General features: G+C 37.6%; 1 protein-coding gene across 1 annotated transcript; it reads right to left on the bottom strand.

The window, feature by feature from the left end:
* Window positions 1–1,346: 1,346 nt before the first annotated feature.
* Window positions 1,347–4,700, bottom strand: LOC123311664. The gene has a single exon (XM_044895733.1). The coding sequence runs from the start codon at window positions 4,698–4,700 to the stop codon at window positions 1,347–1,349; it is 3,354 nt and encodes a 1,117-aa protein (XP_044751668.1).
* Between the last annotated feature and the right edge of the window lie 11,625 nt (window positions 4,701–16,325).

The raw sequence follows: 16,325 nt of genomic DNA, 5'->3' as shown, positions 1-16,325 counted from the left end.
GAATAACAAATCTGTACCTTTTCTTGAGACGAAGTTATATAGGACTGAGGATAACAGGATTATTTTAGATTGGTACAGAAAACCCAGTAGTTCTGAGAGATATATAAATATAGATTCTTACCATGATATCAAAATAAAAACAAATATAATTTTGGGATTAAAAAGAAGAATAGAAGATATCACGCATCATACTCTAAGACAAGCGGCACTGAGAAGGCTATCTAGGCTGATGAGGGATAATGGATATTCAAACATATTTCTTAAAAAATTAATATACAATGCTCCAAGGCTACCAGAACCAACCGGCTTTAAGCTTTAAATGAAGTGAATAATGAAGAAAACCGAGTCTGTTTTGCAAAACTGCCCTACATTAAAAAAGTCACATTCGAATTAACGAAGCTTTTCAAGAAATTTATCAACATAAAAATCAGTAGATATAACATGGTTGTTGCTAGGTCCCTTTATAAAAGCACAAAGGATAAATTGAATATTTCAAAAATAAAAAATGTTATTTATAAGATAAATTGCAAACACTGCCCTCTATTTTATATAGGACAAACATCACAAGGTCTTGATAGGAGAATGGCGTTACACAAAAGTGATTCTGTTCTGAGACCTGAAAGATGTGCTTTAGCTTCACATATTGATAACACAGGACATGCTGGAGATTACGATAATATACAAGTCTTAGATCACGAACAAGAATACCAAAAAAGAACTTTTTTAGAAATGTGTTATATAAATGAAAATAAAAATTCAACGATGAATAAGAAAACGGATACGAATAATCTTAGTAACATCTATAGTTTCTTACTGACCTGTGATAAAAAATAGGTATTCTCCTAATATCTCCTAATTTGTAACCTTACTTGCAGGTACTTATAAATAAGAGACATTTCTAATCCAAATTGTATAAAATAAGAAAAGATTTTCTCAATTTTTTTTTGCCCTTCTGTGAACATCATGGCACATTTGTTTGTCCATGCCAATTTATAGAATTTTCTGAAATCTGTCATTTGTAAAACCAATTTTTTCCTGAATAATTCAACTGAAATTGACGTACTTTTTTGATTACCCTCTACATGGTCTTGTTTTTCTGAAGCTACCATATTTATTGTCATGGTATTGTAAGTTTTAGCCTAAGAGAATTTGAACTTTTGTTATGAGATCTTTGTATTTTCCAGTTGCTCCTGAAGAAGTCAACGATAGTTGACGAAATATAGAGCTTTAATACAATTTGACTCTCATATATATATATATATATATATTTTTTTTTTTTTTTTTTTTTTCACCATCTAGGGTTCTGGTTACTAAGAGGAACCGGGTCATATCTGACCAAAATTCTCTTAGGTCGTTGTCAGGAACATTCTCACAATCCTAGCTGTCCACAGGATCACTTCCTTCTGTGCTATGCTAATGAGGTTCAAATCAAGTTCTAAAGATTGGGTATTATCGACTAAGTGGCTTTCAACAAGTCCGTTGGTAGTAATTATCAAGGGGAGAATTGAGATCGTCTTCAACTGATACATTTCTTTCATTTCAAATGCAAGATCGTGATATTTGTTCAGTTTTTCGGAATACGCTCTACTAATGTTGTCGTCAGCTGGTACTGTTACATCTATTATTGTAACTTTTCGTTTTTCTTTGTCAAACAGTATGATGTCAGGTCTGTTATGTGTTATCATTCTATCCGTTTCAACTGAGTTGTCCCAGTAAAGTTTGAAGCCTTGGTTGTCCAGTACAGTTGCAGGTACGTACTCGTGTATTTTCTTTGTGGAGTTTATGAGACCTGTTTTGATAGCAATGGCTTGATGATACACCTTCGCCATTGCGTTATGGCGGTTCGTATATTCTTTTGGTGCTAGAATGGAGCAAGACGACGTGATATGCTGGATTGTTTCAAGAGCTTGACAGCATTTACGGCATCTATCGGTAAGTATATTTTTTCCAGTTATGTGTTTTAAATATGCTCTTGTTGGTATGACTTGATCTTGTATTGCAGTAATGCGTCCTTCTGTTTCTGGAAACAGGTAGCCCGAAGTGAGGTAAGTAAGTGAATGTTGTTGGTTGACTCTTTTCTCTTTCAGCGCTGCTGGGTATCTTCCATGTAGAGGTTTGCTATGCCATTCTTCAGACATTGTTTCAAGCGTCAACATCCGAGGTGGGTCCGTCGTACTTCTTAGATTCAGGGCCGTGATGTTATGGTCTTCTCTGCATATCGTCTTGAAGAACGGTGAGTTTCTTGAATGAAAGTATTTTCTGAGTTCGTTCACCGCCTTTTGATGAGTGATTTCGATATTCTGTAGGCCTCTGCCACCAGAGTGTCTAGGCATGTACAGTCTATTGACAGATGCGTGGGGATGGTGGATACCATACTTGCTCATGAGCACTCTTACTTTAGTATCGATCGCTTTTAGTTCTGTATTAGACCATTTTATAACTCCGAAGGAGTAGGTTAGACTAGGTACCGCCCATATATTTATTGCCGTGAACATAGCTTTAGAGTTCAGCTTGCTTTTAAGAATTTTTTTAACTCTATCGAAGAATTTTTGTTGAAATGAAGCTTTCGCATCTGATGTTCTTATTTCTAGAGCTTGCTGAACTCCAAGGTATTTGTAGGTTTCTTCTGGTGCGAGTCTCTGGATCGCTATTCCATCCTGTACGAGCATTTCTTCCCCATCCACTAGTCTTCCCCTCTTTACGTGTATTACGGCACATTTGTCCAAGCCCATTTCCATTCTTATTGTCTGCGAGAATGAAGCTACTATTCTCAGTAATCTCATTAGCTGTTCTTCATTTGTGGCATACAGTTTTAAATCATCCACATATAATTGATGGGTAATTCGGATGTTTTTTATTTTATCTATGGCATATCCATAATTGCCTTCATTAAGTAGTTTGCTCAGGAAGTTGAGTGCCAGGCAGAACCAGAGTGCACTGAGTTTATCGCCCTGAAAAATGCCACGCTTGATTTTTATCTCAGCTGTTTTAATATTTTCCTGTTTATTGCCAAAACTCAGATGTGTCCTCCATGTTTTCATTAGATATTCCAGAAGGTTTATAATATTTTGTGATACGCCATAGAGTTTAAGGATTTTTAGCAGCCAAGAGTGCGGTACCGAGTCAAATGCTTTCTTATAGTCTATCCAAGCAATTGATATATTTCTCATTTTCTTCTTCGCTTGTTTCGTTATTAGGCAGTCGATGGTGAGGAGTTCTTTGCATCCTTGGGCGTTTTTTCTGCATCCGTTTTGTTCACGCGACAATATTTGATGTTTATTCACATGTCTCCATATATGTTTAGTTAGTACTCCAGTTAGAAATTTGTAAACTGTTGGTAAGCATGTGATCGGGCGGTATTTCTTTGGGTCATTTATGTTGTTACCTTTGGGTATCATGTGAGTCACTCCCGCGGTAAAGGCGTTCGGTACGGTTGTTGGGTCATCAAGCGCCTTGTGAAACAACACTGCCAGCTGTTGATGCGTCGATTTGAAGTTTTTCCACCAATAGTTATGTATTTTGTCTGATCCCGGTGCTGACCAGTTGTTTGACTTCTTCATAACTTCCCAGACATCCTCAACAGTTATTGCTACCTCATCCATTGTATATCGGTGTATTTCATTCTCAGCGTTCTTTATCCAGTACGCATCATCATCGTGCTGTTCTTCCTGCTCCCATATTCTCTTCCATGTATCATACATGTTTTTTTCGGTTGGATATTCTCCCTCTAAATTTTCAACTGGCTCAAGAGATCGAAAGAATTCCTTTTGGTTTTTGTAGTATAGCTGATTGTTCTTAAATCTTTTCACTCTATCATTATATCGTTTGATACGATTGCCAAGTGATTTAACTTTTTGTTTCAGCCTGTCATCTACAGCCAAAAGTGATAATTGGAGGGACTCAGTTGAAGATTTTGGGTTTATCTTAAAATCCTTGATGATCTGGTTGATGCCTTTTATAACCCTTTTAGTTCGTACTCCGTTATTGAGGTAAGTATGTAGTGTCCCAATTTTCTTTCGCATAACCTTTATTTTTCTTTCCAGTCTGGTTTTCCACGGTGGCGTAGAAACGATCGGATTTGCAGCCATGGGGAATTCACCTATTTTCATTCCGAGCTCTTCACATATCGTTATTGCCCCTGCATAAACGTAATCTACCATCGTTTGTAGGGTTGTGTTTGGTGTGATATGAGTTTCCAACAACAGGTCCACTCTCTGTACACATTCTAGTAGCTTCTTCGATCCTTTCATCCTCGGGATTTTTGGTCTATTTTTCGGTGAAAGGCCATAATATTTGTAAATATTTTTGAGGAGGTTGCGTTCTAGTTTCGTCGTTCTCATACTAATCTGGTACCCGTTTCTCTCCTCTTCATCATCCTCAAGCTCATCTTGTTCATTGTCTGTAGCTCCCCTTGGTATGAAGCTTTCTTTTATAGTATCCAATTCGGGGTTGGAAAACTTGTTGTTTTCTAGAAGCCATCTTACTCTATTTGACAGGAGGTTCGTATATGATTGTCTGTGTGGGTTGATTTCATTCCAAATTTGTGTAAGCACCTCTCGATAGTTCCTTCCTTCTCTTTGTTGCAGGTCTTTCGCAATGAAATGGACGCGCAAAATCAGGATATTATCTTCCTCCGTCCATCGCGTCCTCCTGTCTCTTCTTACTGAGGCATCCGTGGAATGAGTTTGCACCTCATTCATAACGGATGCTCCATCCTCTTCAGAGGTATATATATATATATATATATATATATATATATATATATATATATATATATATATATATATATATATATATATATATATATATATATATATATATATATATATATATATATATATATATATATATATATATATATATATATATATATATATATATATATATATATATATATTTATCCAGCATACTATGTTGCGTCCATACATTGTCTTTGGGCCATACACTATTGCGTCCTGAATAATACTGCGTCCGTATACCGGACGCAGCATTGTTTTTCAAAGTTTTCTCTGGTATTTCGAGGGATTCAACGACAGGGGTGGTCGCAAATCGTGAAGGACGTCGAGAGCTATCTTTGGAACAACTATAGATTTCATTCATCTTTTAATAAAAGAGTTATTCTATGTTGAAAAACATATCTCCGGACGCAGTAAAGTGCTTCTCATGAAACCTAAAGTATATTTTTAGTTCACGCAAATTCCGCTTCGGGGGCGCTTCAAATGATGAAAACTGATATACAGTCAATATACATCTTTCACACGACGCATAATGTTGCGTCCTAAATCTGGCAACTGTGTATACAAGTAAACCAAGTTGTATTTGCACAACTGAAATGATTTAGCTTCCTAGGCTCCAAGGTCATCCCGAAAGTCTGTTAGGTGAATAATTGGATTCTGTCTCTAGAGCAATAGCAGGTCCGATTGAAGTGCCCTTATGGTGTTCTTTTGACTGATATTGTCATTATTATTTTTTCGAATGAAAAAAAATTATAACCCACGTGAATTTTATTCCACTTCAATAAGAAATCAAACGATAACACTTTCCAGAGAATCATCGGATTTATAAATTGACATGAAAGGTATCGCTTTATCCGCTTATGCTTATGTCACCTCATTTCACTTGTGAATAAATTTTTTTTCATTCCACTGGATGACTAAACGTCAACTCCCCTTGTTGCTAGAGGCAAGTGTATTTGCCTCTTCATTTCCTTCAGTTCCCGAGGGACCAGGAACCTAGCTATAGTCATACGTTCATACAGAGCAGTTTTTGTTGATCAGTCGTCATGTAGGCCATCTGGCATTTGTGAATTGGTGTATTCTCCAGATTCTATAATATGTTCTTATGTTGTTATCTACTACTTTCTTCATTGTCTTCAATAGAAACGATGTTGAATTAATTGTTCTTGAAGATTGTGGGTCCCCATTTTGGTGTGAAGGGAACTTTTGTCCTTGTCCATTTTCTGTGTATATGACTCATTCTAAGCAGCTTCTGGTTATCTTCAGAAGATGAAGACGAATCTCTTCTAGGATTTTTCTTCACACTTCTGGTGATCTATATAGATTGAAGGTGTTCATTGCCCACTCCAAACATCGTCTTTTAAATATCCCAATCTTCCTTACGAGGATTCTTGGTCTATATTGCTGCATCGATTCTAGTTATGGGTTTACTACCTGTGAAGGTTGTTTTGGGAAAACTGAAAGATCCTTCCTGTTCTCCTTCGGTGAATTATCCGTCTGGCTTATTGAGCGATATTGTGAGGGTTGATTACTCCTTTTGCCATGACCTTTTGTATTCTGTGTGCTGTGGGATTAGAAGTGAAATTACCACAAAAATTAAAAAGTTCTACAAATTATGTCAACTCTTGTATATATGTAGTGTCCTTGTAATATATTAATTAATAAGGACTGTCTGTCAAAGTGTATATAACAGAGATGCGAGATCTGATTGAATTTAGAACAAATCATATTGTACACATATGACTGAAACAATATATTTGTTCTGGGCGTAGTAAGGTTGAACAAGCGTACGGGTCTAGAAGTTGGGCGTCCTACATGAAATCCTACTCTAGCGAGTAGATGTGCCATTCAAGGGTCCATGAAGGAAGCTCAAACAAACAACGCCCTTCCTGACATCAAGCTTAACTGCACCGAATTTATTCAATAAAACAGCATGATCTTACTCGAAAAAACTTCTCTGCACAGCCGCCATTAGTCCGAGAGCTGGCAACGAAATTCGGCAAAAGTTTCGTACTGGCGCATAATTTAATATGATTTAGTATTGAGGGTGTACATAAGTCAGCACCCACTCTCAAGGTCAGGTAGTGGAACAACTAGCGGCGACGCGCTTTGATGTAGGTATATGAAATTACAACACACTCTACAAGTATTTTGTAATGATTGAAATTTGTCACTAGTTCATAGAACAGAAAACTTGAAAAAGTGGTCAGATCTCATTTTAGTGAAACGCGGTGTGTCAGTACACCAAATAAGTTGCTGCCTTGACGATGTTGTTTCAAAAGAATTGTATTGGCTGAAACTGCATTTACTGCTCAAATATCATATAATATTTGTGAATAAAATATTCAGACCACATATCAATAGAAGAGAGGCAGTCAGCAGTCACCCCACAGTACGGATATTGTAATTTTATATGAATCAAAGAGCGTCGCCGTCAGATGTTCCACTACCTGACCTTTTAGCGTGGGTGCTGATTCATATACACCATCAAAACTAACTCATATTTAATTATGATACATTACAAATCTTTTGCCGATTTTCGTCGGCAGCTCTCGGAATATATGTCATTGTGATGTGTATGGCAATCGTATATGGGGTTCCAAGCAATGCATCCAAACTCCAGTTTGCTCGTCACAAATATATTGAACAGCAAAATCATGGTTTCCGGATCAGAAAATATCTGCTATTACGCACGATGAATTCATACAATCTTGGCCTCGTACCAAGTAAATGATTAACATGAGGAACAAATGTAAAATTTTGATCAAAACAACGCCAAGATCTTTTATCTCCGTTTTTTTGCTCAGGACGCTGCCATCAAGAATATAACTATACAGTAAATAGTTCTTTTTCCTGGTGTACGTGGCGACATTGCACTCAAAAATGCCCAATGGTAGTTGATTTCTGCCACACCAAATCAAGAATGAGTCCACAAAGCACGCCGCAGAAAACGCAGTCTTCAATAGAGCCTATATCACCAAAGATTTTAAAATCGTCGGCATCAGCCCATGCACGAATAGGATTAATTAGATGCATCCTCACTTGTTCCAACTTCCGGGAGTGGATAACTGGAGTGGAAGGCCTCTAAAATTCCCTGATCGACTTTTTGTTCCAGATCGTAATGCGAGAAGTTTGGCCAATTAGTTTCGAACTGTTGTAAGTTTTGCTTCAGATGGATCTTAATGGTGGATCAGTTCCTCTTCTGTTATTTTATATTCGATTATCCTATGGTCAGAGATTGATGGTTTGGTCACCATTTCCCAAGCTTTAACACTTCTTCTGAAAGCTGCATTGACCATTGTCGCGTCCAGAACCCCTTTTCTTGCCCTAGTGACAGAACCAGGTGTTGTCCCCACGTTCTTGAGATAGTTCTTCATTCTGCCAGAGTTTTGCAGGCCAGAATAATCTCCAATTCAGTAACGTTATTAGTTCTCAGATCTGAAAATTCTTCAATCAGATTTACCATTCAAACTTTATGCCCTGGGTATGAAGCCCCCTGTTCGAACATTGATCCTTTGTATTTTTCACTTTTCTGTTATTCGTTCACTACCACATTATTTTTGGCAGCGAACGAAATACAACACAAGAAATTCTTCGAATTTTTTTTCTGGCAGAACTTTATGGAGCTTTATTGCGTGTATATACACGCTTTTTCAACAACTTGGCATATGCCAAGTTGTTGAAAAAGCCTAATTACAATATATGCGAGCTTTATCATTCTCAAAAACTGCTTTGGTCTTTGGAGGTACAAATGAGAGCTTTGGTTATTTGTCTATGCCATAAACTTCTCTCAGATGGAAGTAAGGAATTCGCATTGTGTCTCTCTATATACCCTGATAAAGTATGAATTATGAATTCTGCAAGCGGACAAGATGTGCATAAGAGTTTTCGTCGATCACGGCTAGCCCTGCAAGATGTTGAGGTGACCACTTGCATTATATTTTTCTTATACTACCTAGTATTCTAGTATCTAGTATCACTCCATCTTGATGAACAAATCCTCCCGTTTCCGACATCAGCTCAGCCGACTCCAGAAAAGCAGAAGATGATTTTTACAGCAAGTCATGGTCTTTCAATCTCTTGAAATATATAAAGTATTTGTTTACTCATATGATATTCGAATGAAAACTTCAGTTTTGCTTGTCTAATCTGGCTTTCTAATATCTTTTGTTCTGCTGGCGTGATAGATTTTCTTACTAGCTCAAGATCGATTCATATGTCGGATATCAGCTTCTCCAAAGCACTCCAGCTCTTTGACTTTGATTTTATGATGAGCTACTATTCCCTTGAGTGGGTCTTGACCTCTCAATAATCTTATTCCATTTCCAACTTTTGTGTATTGGTGGTATTGCAAACCTTGAAACCCCTGTCTTCCTGCATTCGAGGAAAGTATATCCTTTGTATCGAAGAGTTACAGTTATAATTTGTTCGGCGCATCTGTCGAATCCCCCAGACCTGCTACCGCGACCAAAGCGGTCTATTGTGGCACACAAACAAGCTCAAAGAGCTAAACTTCTACCTCCATTGCCATCTTCCAAAGGGAAGAGGTGATAACAGAGGAGGAGTAGTTCATGAGTTCCCCTAGAACCAGCCTGAGCGAACCTTGTCTGCCGCTGGGCAGTCACTGAGGATATGCTCAATGGTTTCGTCCTCCTATAAGCAAAGAGAGTCCTTGTATATCGAAGAGCTAGGATGCAAGCTACGATTCATATTCAAACTCTTCCATCGAACTCGAGAATTTCATTTGCCGTCCATTTAACTACCCTGAGAGAGTAGTGACTCTCCAGACTGCCAAATTGTTCGTAGGATAAACTAACAACTGTGCAGTTAATGCATTCCTAATTTAAGTTATCTCCAGAGCACCACTCTCTCACATTCATTTGTTATAAATAAAAACGAAAATGAAATATATAACGTTTTTAAAATTATTACATAATCACTAAAGCTCTTCTTGACAAAAAGACACTTAAAGAGTGTTTGAAACTTTCTGAAATACGATTCCCCAAGTGAGCAGTCCACAAACTAAGGATGATAGCCATCATAAATATAGAGGTGTTTCGAAAGATGAAAGTTGTAATAACTGGAGCCAATGTTATAATACGATCACGTCATCGAGTTCGAATAATCCTACTGTACCAGATTCTAAAACATATGTGGCAACTACGCTGGACGCAACAACATGCTAATGGTGAAAGATTGAATAAAATTCGGACGCAGCATTGTGCTACATATGAAAACAAAATATACGCCGGACGCACTAATGGTAGGACCATGAAAGGACGCAATAATGTGCGTATATCAACTTCTTTATTAATAAAGATATTTGAGATCTGAAACGACCAAATTACGTAATTTTTTGCGTAGAGTAATATACTTCGATCAGATTCCACATAGGTAGCGTATTTCTGGGAGACGCAATAAGGTTGCTTTTTGAAAGGACGCAATAAAGTATGCCAGATGTAAATATATATATATATATATATATATATATATATATATATATATATTACGTATTTTGGTCGTTTCAGATCTCAAATATCTTTATTAATAAAGAAGTTGATATACGCACATTATTGCGTCCTTTCATGGTCCTACCATTAGTGCGTCCGGCGTATATTTTGTTTTCATATGTAGCACAATGCTGCGTCCGAATTTTATTCAATCTTTCACCATTAGCATGTTGTTGCGTTCAGCGTAGTTGCCACATATGTTTTAGAATCTGGTACAGTAGGATTATTCGAACTCGATGACGTGATCGTATAATAATATTGGCTCCAGTTATTACAACTTTCATCTTTCAAAACACCTCTATATTTATGAAGGCTATCATCCTTAGTTTGTGGACTGCTCACTTGGGGAATTGTATTTCAGAATGTTTCAAACACTCTTTAAGTGTCTTTTTGTCAAGAATAGCTTTAGTGATTATGTAATAATTTTAAAAACGTTATATATTTCATTTTCGTTTTTTTTTTATTACAAATGAATGTGAGAGAGTGGTGCTCTGGAGATAACTTAAATTAGGAATGCATTAACTGCACATTTGTTAGTTTTCCCTACGTTCATCCTACGAACAATTTGGCAGTCTGGAGAGTCAACTACTCTCTCAGGGTAGTTAAATGGGCGGCGAATGAAATTCTCGAGTTCGATAGAAGAGTTTGAATATGAATCGTAGCCTGCATCCTAGCTCTTCGATATACAAGGACTCTCTTTGCTTATATGAGGACGAAACCATTGAGCATATCCTCAGTGACTGCCCAGCGGCAGACAAGGTTCGCTAAGGCTGGTTCTAGGGGAACTCATGAACTACTCCTCCTCTGCTATCACCTCTTCCCTTTAGAAGATGGCACTGGAGGTAGAAGTTTAGCTCTTTGAGCTTGTTTGTGTGCCACAATAGACCGCTTTGGTCGCGGTAGCAGGTCTGGGGGATTCGACAGATGCGCGGAAGACAGGGGTTTCAAAGTTTGCAATACCAACATTATACACAAAAGTTGGAAATGGAATAAGATTATTGAGAGGTCAAGACCCACTCAAGGGAATAGTATCTCATCATAAAATCAAAGTCAAAGAGCTGGAGTGCTTTGGAGAATCTAATATCCGACATATGAATCGATCTTAAGCTAGTAGGAAAATCTATCACGCCAGCAGAACAAAAGATATTAGAAAGCCAGATTAGACAAGCAAAACTGAAGTTTTCATTCGAATATCATATGAGTAAACATATACTTTATATATTTCAAGAGATTGAAAGACCATGAATTGCTGTAAAAATCATCCTCTGCTTTTCTGGAGTCGGCTGAGCTGATGTCGAAAACGGGAGGATTTGTTCATTAAGATGGAGTGATACTAGATACTAGAATACTAGGTAGTATAAGAAGAATATAATGCAAGTGGTCACCTCAACATCTTGCAGGGCTAGCCGTGATCAACGAAAACTCTTATGCACATCTTGTCCGCTTAAAATTCATACTTAATCAGGGTATATAGAGAGACACAATGCGAATTCCTTACTTCTATCTGAGAGAAGTTTATGGCATAGACAAATAACCAAAGCTCTCATTTGTACCTCCAGAGACCAAAGCAGTTTTTGAGAATGATAAAGCTCGCATATATTGCAATTAGGCTTTTTCACAGTGGCGGCTGGTCTGTGAGGGCTATGGGGCTACAGCCCCCCATACAAGAAATCACAAGAAATCAATTCTTTTATGTTATATTCCTTCCCATACGATTTTTAATGAAAATATTACATTCCACGGTTATTTATATAATTTAATAATCTAAAACTTTCATGCGACTCCTGCAGTGTTGCTTATTTCACTCATAATCTAGCAGTTCGTCCCTGCATGGGCGATGAATCGTGTAGCCCCGAATTCTTGCATTCGGACAGTCATTCGGCTCCAGCCGCAACTCTTCGTGTCGGTCGTTTAAAGGAGTAAAAGGGCTACGATAAAAGTCGCCCCTATCCGCTTCAGTCTAGCCGCTGCCCGCTAGCGTATAGACAACCTAGCGTGTGTTCGAATTTGTTTACGTTTTGTCGGACAATAGTGTTAATATTTTATAAACTGATTTCGCGAGGCTTTCGCTGGCGGAAAAAAGCCGTATTAAACTGCTGGGTGGACCTACTCCCGATTTAAATTTAACCCAGGCAGATAAAACTTCTTACACAAGACGATTCTCAAGACAAGGGTATAACGTGTAAGTATAACAAGTGATAACGTATGGGCAAGGGCAGGATTTAGAGATTTGAAGCACCTTAATGAAAAAAGTAAGAAGCATGAGCTATCTGCCAAGCATGTAAATTGTTCCACAGAATTAGCTTTTCTGGTTACGACTAATATCGCTGCTCAATTAGATTCAGCTTACCGGAATAATATTATTAAGCACAACGAGCAAGTAGATAAGAACAGGTATGTTTTAAAAAGAATTATAAATTGCATCAAATTTTGCGGAAAACTGAGTTTGAAATTTCATATTTTATTCTAAAAGTAGCCCCCTAGTGAACTAGATCACGAGCCGCCACTGCTTTTTCAACAACTTGGCATATGCCAAGTTGTTGCCAAAAATAATGTGGTAGAGAACGAAGAACAGAAAAGTGAAAAATACAAAGGATCAATGTTCAGGGGGCTTCATACCCAGGGCATAAAGTTTGAATGGTAAATCTGATTGAAGAATTTTTAGATCTGAGAACTAATAACGTAACTGAATTGGAGATTATTCTGGCCTGCAGAACTCTGGCAGAATGAAGAACAATCTCAAGAACGTGGGGAAAACACCTGGTTCTGTCACTAGGGCAAGAAAAGGGGTTCTGGACGTGACAATGGTCAACGTAGCTTCCAGAAGAAGTGTTAAAGCTTGGGAAATGGTGACCAAACCATCAATCTCTGACCATAGGATAATCGAATATAAAATAACAGAAGAAGAACTGATCCACCATTAAGATCCATCTGAAGCAAAACTTACAACAGTTCGAAACTAATTGGCCAAACCTCTAGCATTACGATCTGGAACAAAAAGTCGATCAGGGAATTTTAGAGGCCTTCCACTCCAGTTATCCACTCCCGGAAAATTGAACAAGTGAGGATGCATCTAATTAATCCTATTCGTGCATGGGCTCATGCCGACGATTTTAAAATCTTTGGTGAAATAGGCTCTATTGAAGTCTGCGTTTCCTGCAGCGTGCTTTGTGGACTCATTCTTGATTTGGTGTGGCAGAAATCAACTACCATTGAACATTTTTGAGTGCAATGTCGCCACGTTGTCTGTTGTTGAGACTCATTGTGAGATTGCCAGTTTGAGATTATCTTCTTTTAGTGTGACTGTGATATCCATATATAGATTTCCTAAAGGGGATTTTCATAAATTTTTGACTATAGTGGAGTCTAATCTTGTTAAAATAAATTTGTGTGAGAAATTCATTATTTGTGGTGATTTTAATGTAAATTTTAGTATTTCAGATTATTACTCGGATGCATTCTGTGACTTACTGTCATCCTATGGGTTTCGGCGAACCGTTTTTGAACCTACAAGAGGTAAAAACTGCCTAGACAATATTTTTTTGAATTTTGGCTGTTCAGATTGTCGTGCTAGGGTACATGAAGTGAGTTTCTCTGATCATAGAGCGCAGAGGTTAACGATGAGGATCCCTGGTGAGTCTAGAGATAGGTCGGTTCGGGTTTTCCGACCGCGTACTGGAAGAGCTTTCAATGAGTTTTATGGCTTCCTGGAGAATATCGATTTCAACGTTCAAGGAACTGCTAATCAGTCGGTGAATGAAAATTTCAAACATTTTCATGATGTTTTCCTTGATGCATATGAGAGATGTTTTCCTCTTAAGGCTATCACCAGAGAAAAATTAAGGGTAGGTATCAGTGAAGGCTGGTACAATGATAGATTGAGAGCTCTACGGGATGACCTAAATCTTGTATCGGGTTTGTATGGCAGATGCGGCACTGAGCGTCTGAAATTTCATAAGAGGAGGTTGAAAACGAGGTATAAAATGGAGATAAGAAATGCTAAGATTAAACACAATGATCAAATTATAGCGAAATCTAACAACAAAGTTCGAACTATGTGGACCATGATCGACCAGAGACGCGGAGTTACGAGGGGGCAGTCTGATATTCAGGTTGATGTTGAGACATTGAGTGAGTATTTTCACTCTGTTCCACACAGAATTGCTGGGAGTGTCGATAAAGGTAATATTGACGTTTGTTTTCGAAAGAAATTCGAAGTGGTCTCAGTTTTTCATTTAGGGAGGTATCTTTTATCGAGGTAAGAGATATTGTGAGCTCATTGAAGAGTAGCACTTCTAGAGATTTCTATGATTTGTCTGTTGACTTGATAAAGAGGAATATAAATACAATTATCTATACATTGACCAAACTAATCAATGGCTGTATTCGAGAGAATGTCTTCCCGGATTGCCTAAAAATAGCTAAAATAATACCATTTTTCAAGGGGGGGATAAGTCTGCTCCGGATAATTATAGACCTATTTCTGTGTTGCCGGTCTTTTCTAAAATCCTGGAAAAGGTTATGTGTATCCAGATTGTAGAGTATTTTGAGAGAAATCAACATTTTCATCTTCGCAATTTGGCTTCAGAAAGAAAAAATCGACAACCGATGCTATATTGAGTATATACCAGTTTGTTTTAGAATGTTTTGAATCAGGAGAGTGTACCTTGTCGCTATTTTTAGATTTAACTAAGGCGTTCGACTGTGTACCTCATGCAGCATTATTGGCTAAGCTGCGGAGATATGGTTTGTGTGAGAGTAGTTGTAGGTTGGTTCAATCATTTTTGACTGATCGATTACAAACAGTATTCTTTAATAATAAGTGGTCACAAAAAACGAAAAACACTATTGGCGTACCACAAGGTTCGATATTGGGACCTATTTTATTTTTGATTTTTATAAATGACTTTCCAGATTTTATGAACTTGGTGCATAATGTTTTATTTGCAGACGATACGAATATTTCTGTTTCATGTAATGATATGAATATGGTGAGAGAACTATTTGCTGGTATGAGGGAGGATGCCTTGAAGTGGTTCTCGGGTAATGGACTCTCTGTCAATAAAGAGAAAACTGAAGAGTTTGTTTTCTCCTTGAAGAGGACCGAAGTGAGAAGTGTGAAATTTTTAGGTCTACAATTGGATACAAGACTCACATGGTGGGCTCATGTAGATTATTTGTGTGCAAAGCTGGCAAGGAACATTTTTGTTTTGAGACAGTTATCTTCCTCCGTATCAGTTGAGGTGCTTAGGTCGGCTTACTTCTCGTAATGTGAGTCCCATTTACGTTATGGGATACTTGTATGGGGCCGCTGTAGTGGTTTTGGGAGAATATTCAGACTGTAGAGAAGAGGAATACGTATTATAGCCAACATAGGCTATCGAGAGAATTGTAGGGATTATTTTAGAAAATTGCATATACTGACACTTCCGTCAATATTGGTCCTGGAGTTGTTAATGTATGCCCGTGGTAGGTCTTGTATGTGGGGTTTCCGTGGTGGGGACCATTCTTATTCTACTAGGAATAGGGGAGATTACTGTGTCCCATTTTGCAGGTTGACGAAGTCACAGGGTGCACCCGATTATTTGTCGCCTAAATTTTTCAATGTTTTACCGTCACACTTGAGAGGGCTTCCCCCTAATTGTTTCAAAAATAAAATAAAGTTGTTCTTAGTGAAACAGGCAATGTATGACATAAATGATTTCCTCAAATGTGATTTTTCAGCGTTTTAGATTTTTCTAAAATTGTTATTTAGGTAGATATTTGCTTGTTGTGTTGATTTTAACATGATTATAATTTTGACGAATGTATATACTTTTTGTATGCTAACATGAATAAACTTACTCTTACTCTTACTCTTACGTACACCAGGAAAAAGTACTATTTACTGCATAGTTATAGTCTTGATGGCAGCGTCCCGAGCAAAAAAACGGAGATAAAAGATCTTGGCGTTGTTTTGATCAAAGTTTTACATTTGTTCCTCATGTTAATCATTTACTTGGTACGAGGCCAAGATTGTATGAATTCATCGTGCGTAATAGCAGATATTTTCTGATCCGGAAACCATGATTTTGCTGTT

The sequence above is a fragment of the Coccinella septempunctata genome, chromosome 4, assembly GCF_907165205.1.
Source record: "Coccinella septempunctata chromosome 4, icCocSept1.1, whole genome shotgun sequence".
NCBI lineage: Eukaryota > Metazoa > Arthropoda > Insecta > Coleoptera > Coccinellidae > Coccinella > Coccinella septempunctata.
Note: the sequence above shows the minus strand (reverse complement) of the source record. Positions and strands in the feature narration are given on the sequence as shown.

What these genes read in the sequence shown, in the direction of transcription:
- LOC123311664 (XM_044895733.1), bottom strand. Translation starts at nt 4,700, where the DNA reads ATGAATGAGGTGCAAACTCATTCCACGGATGCCTCAGTAAGAAGAGAC.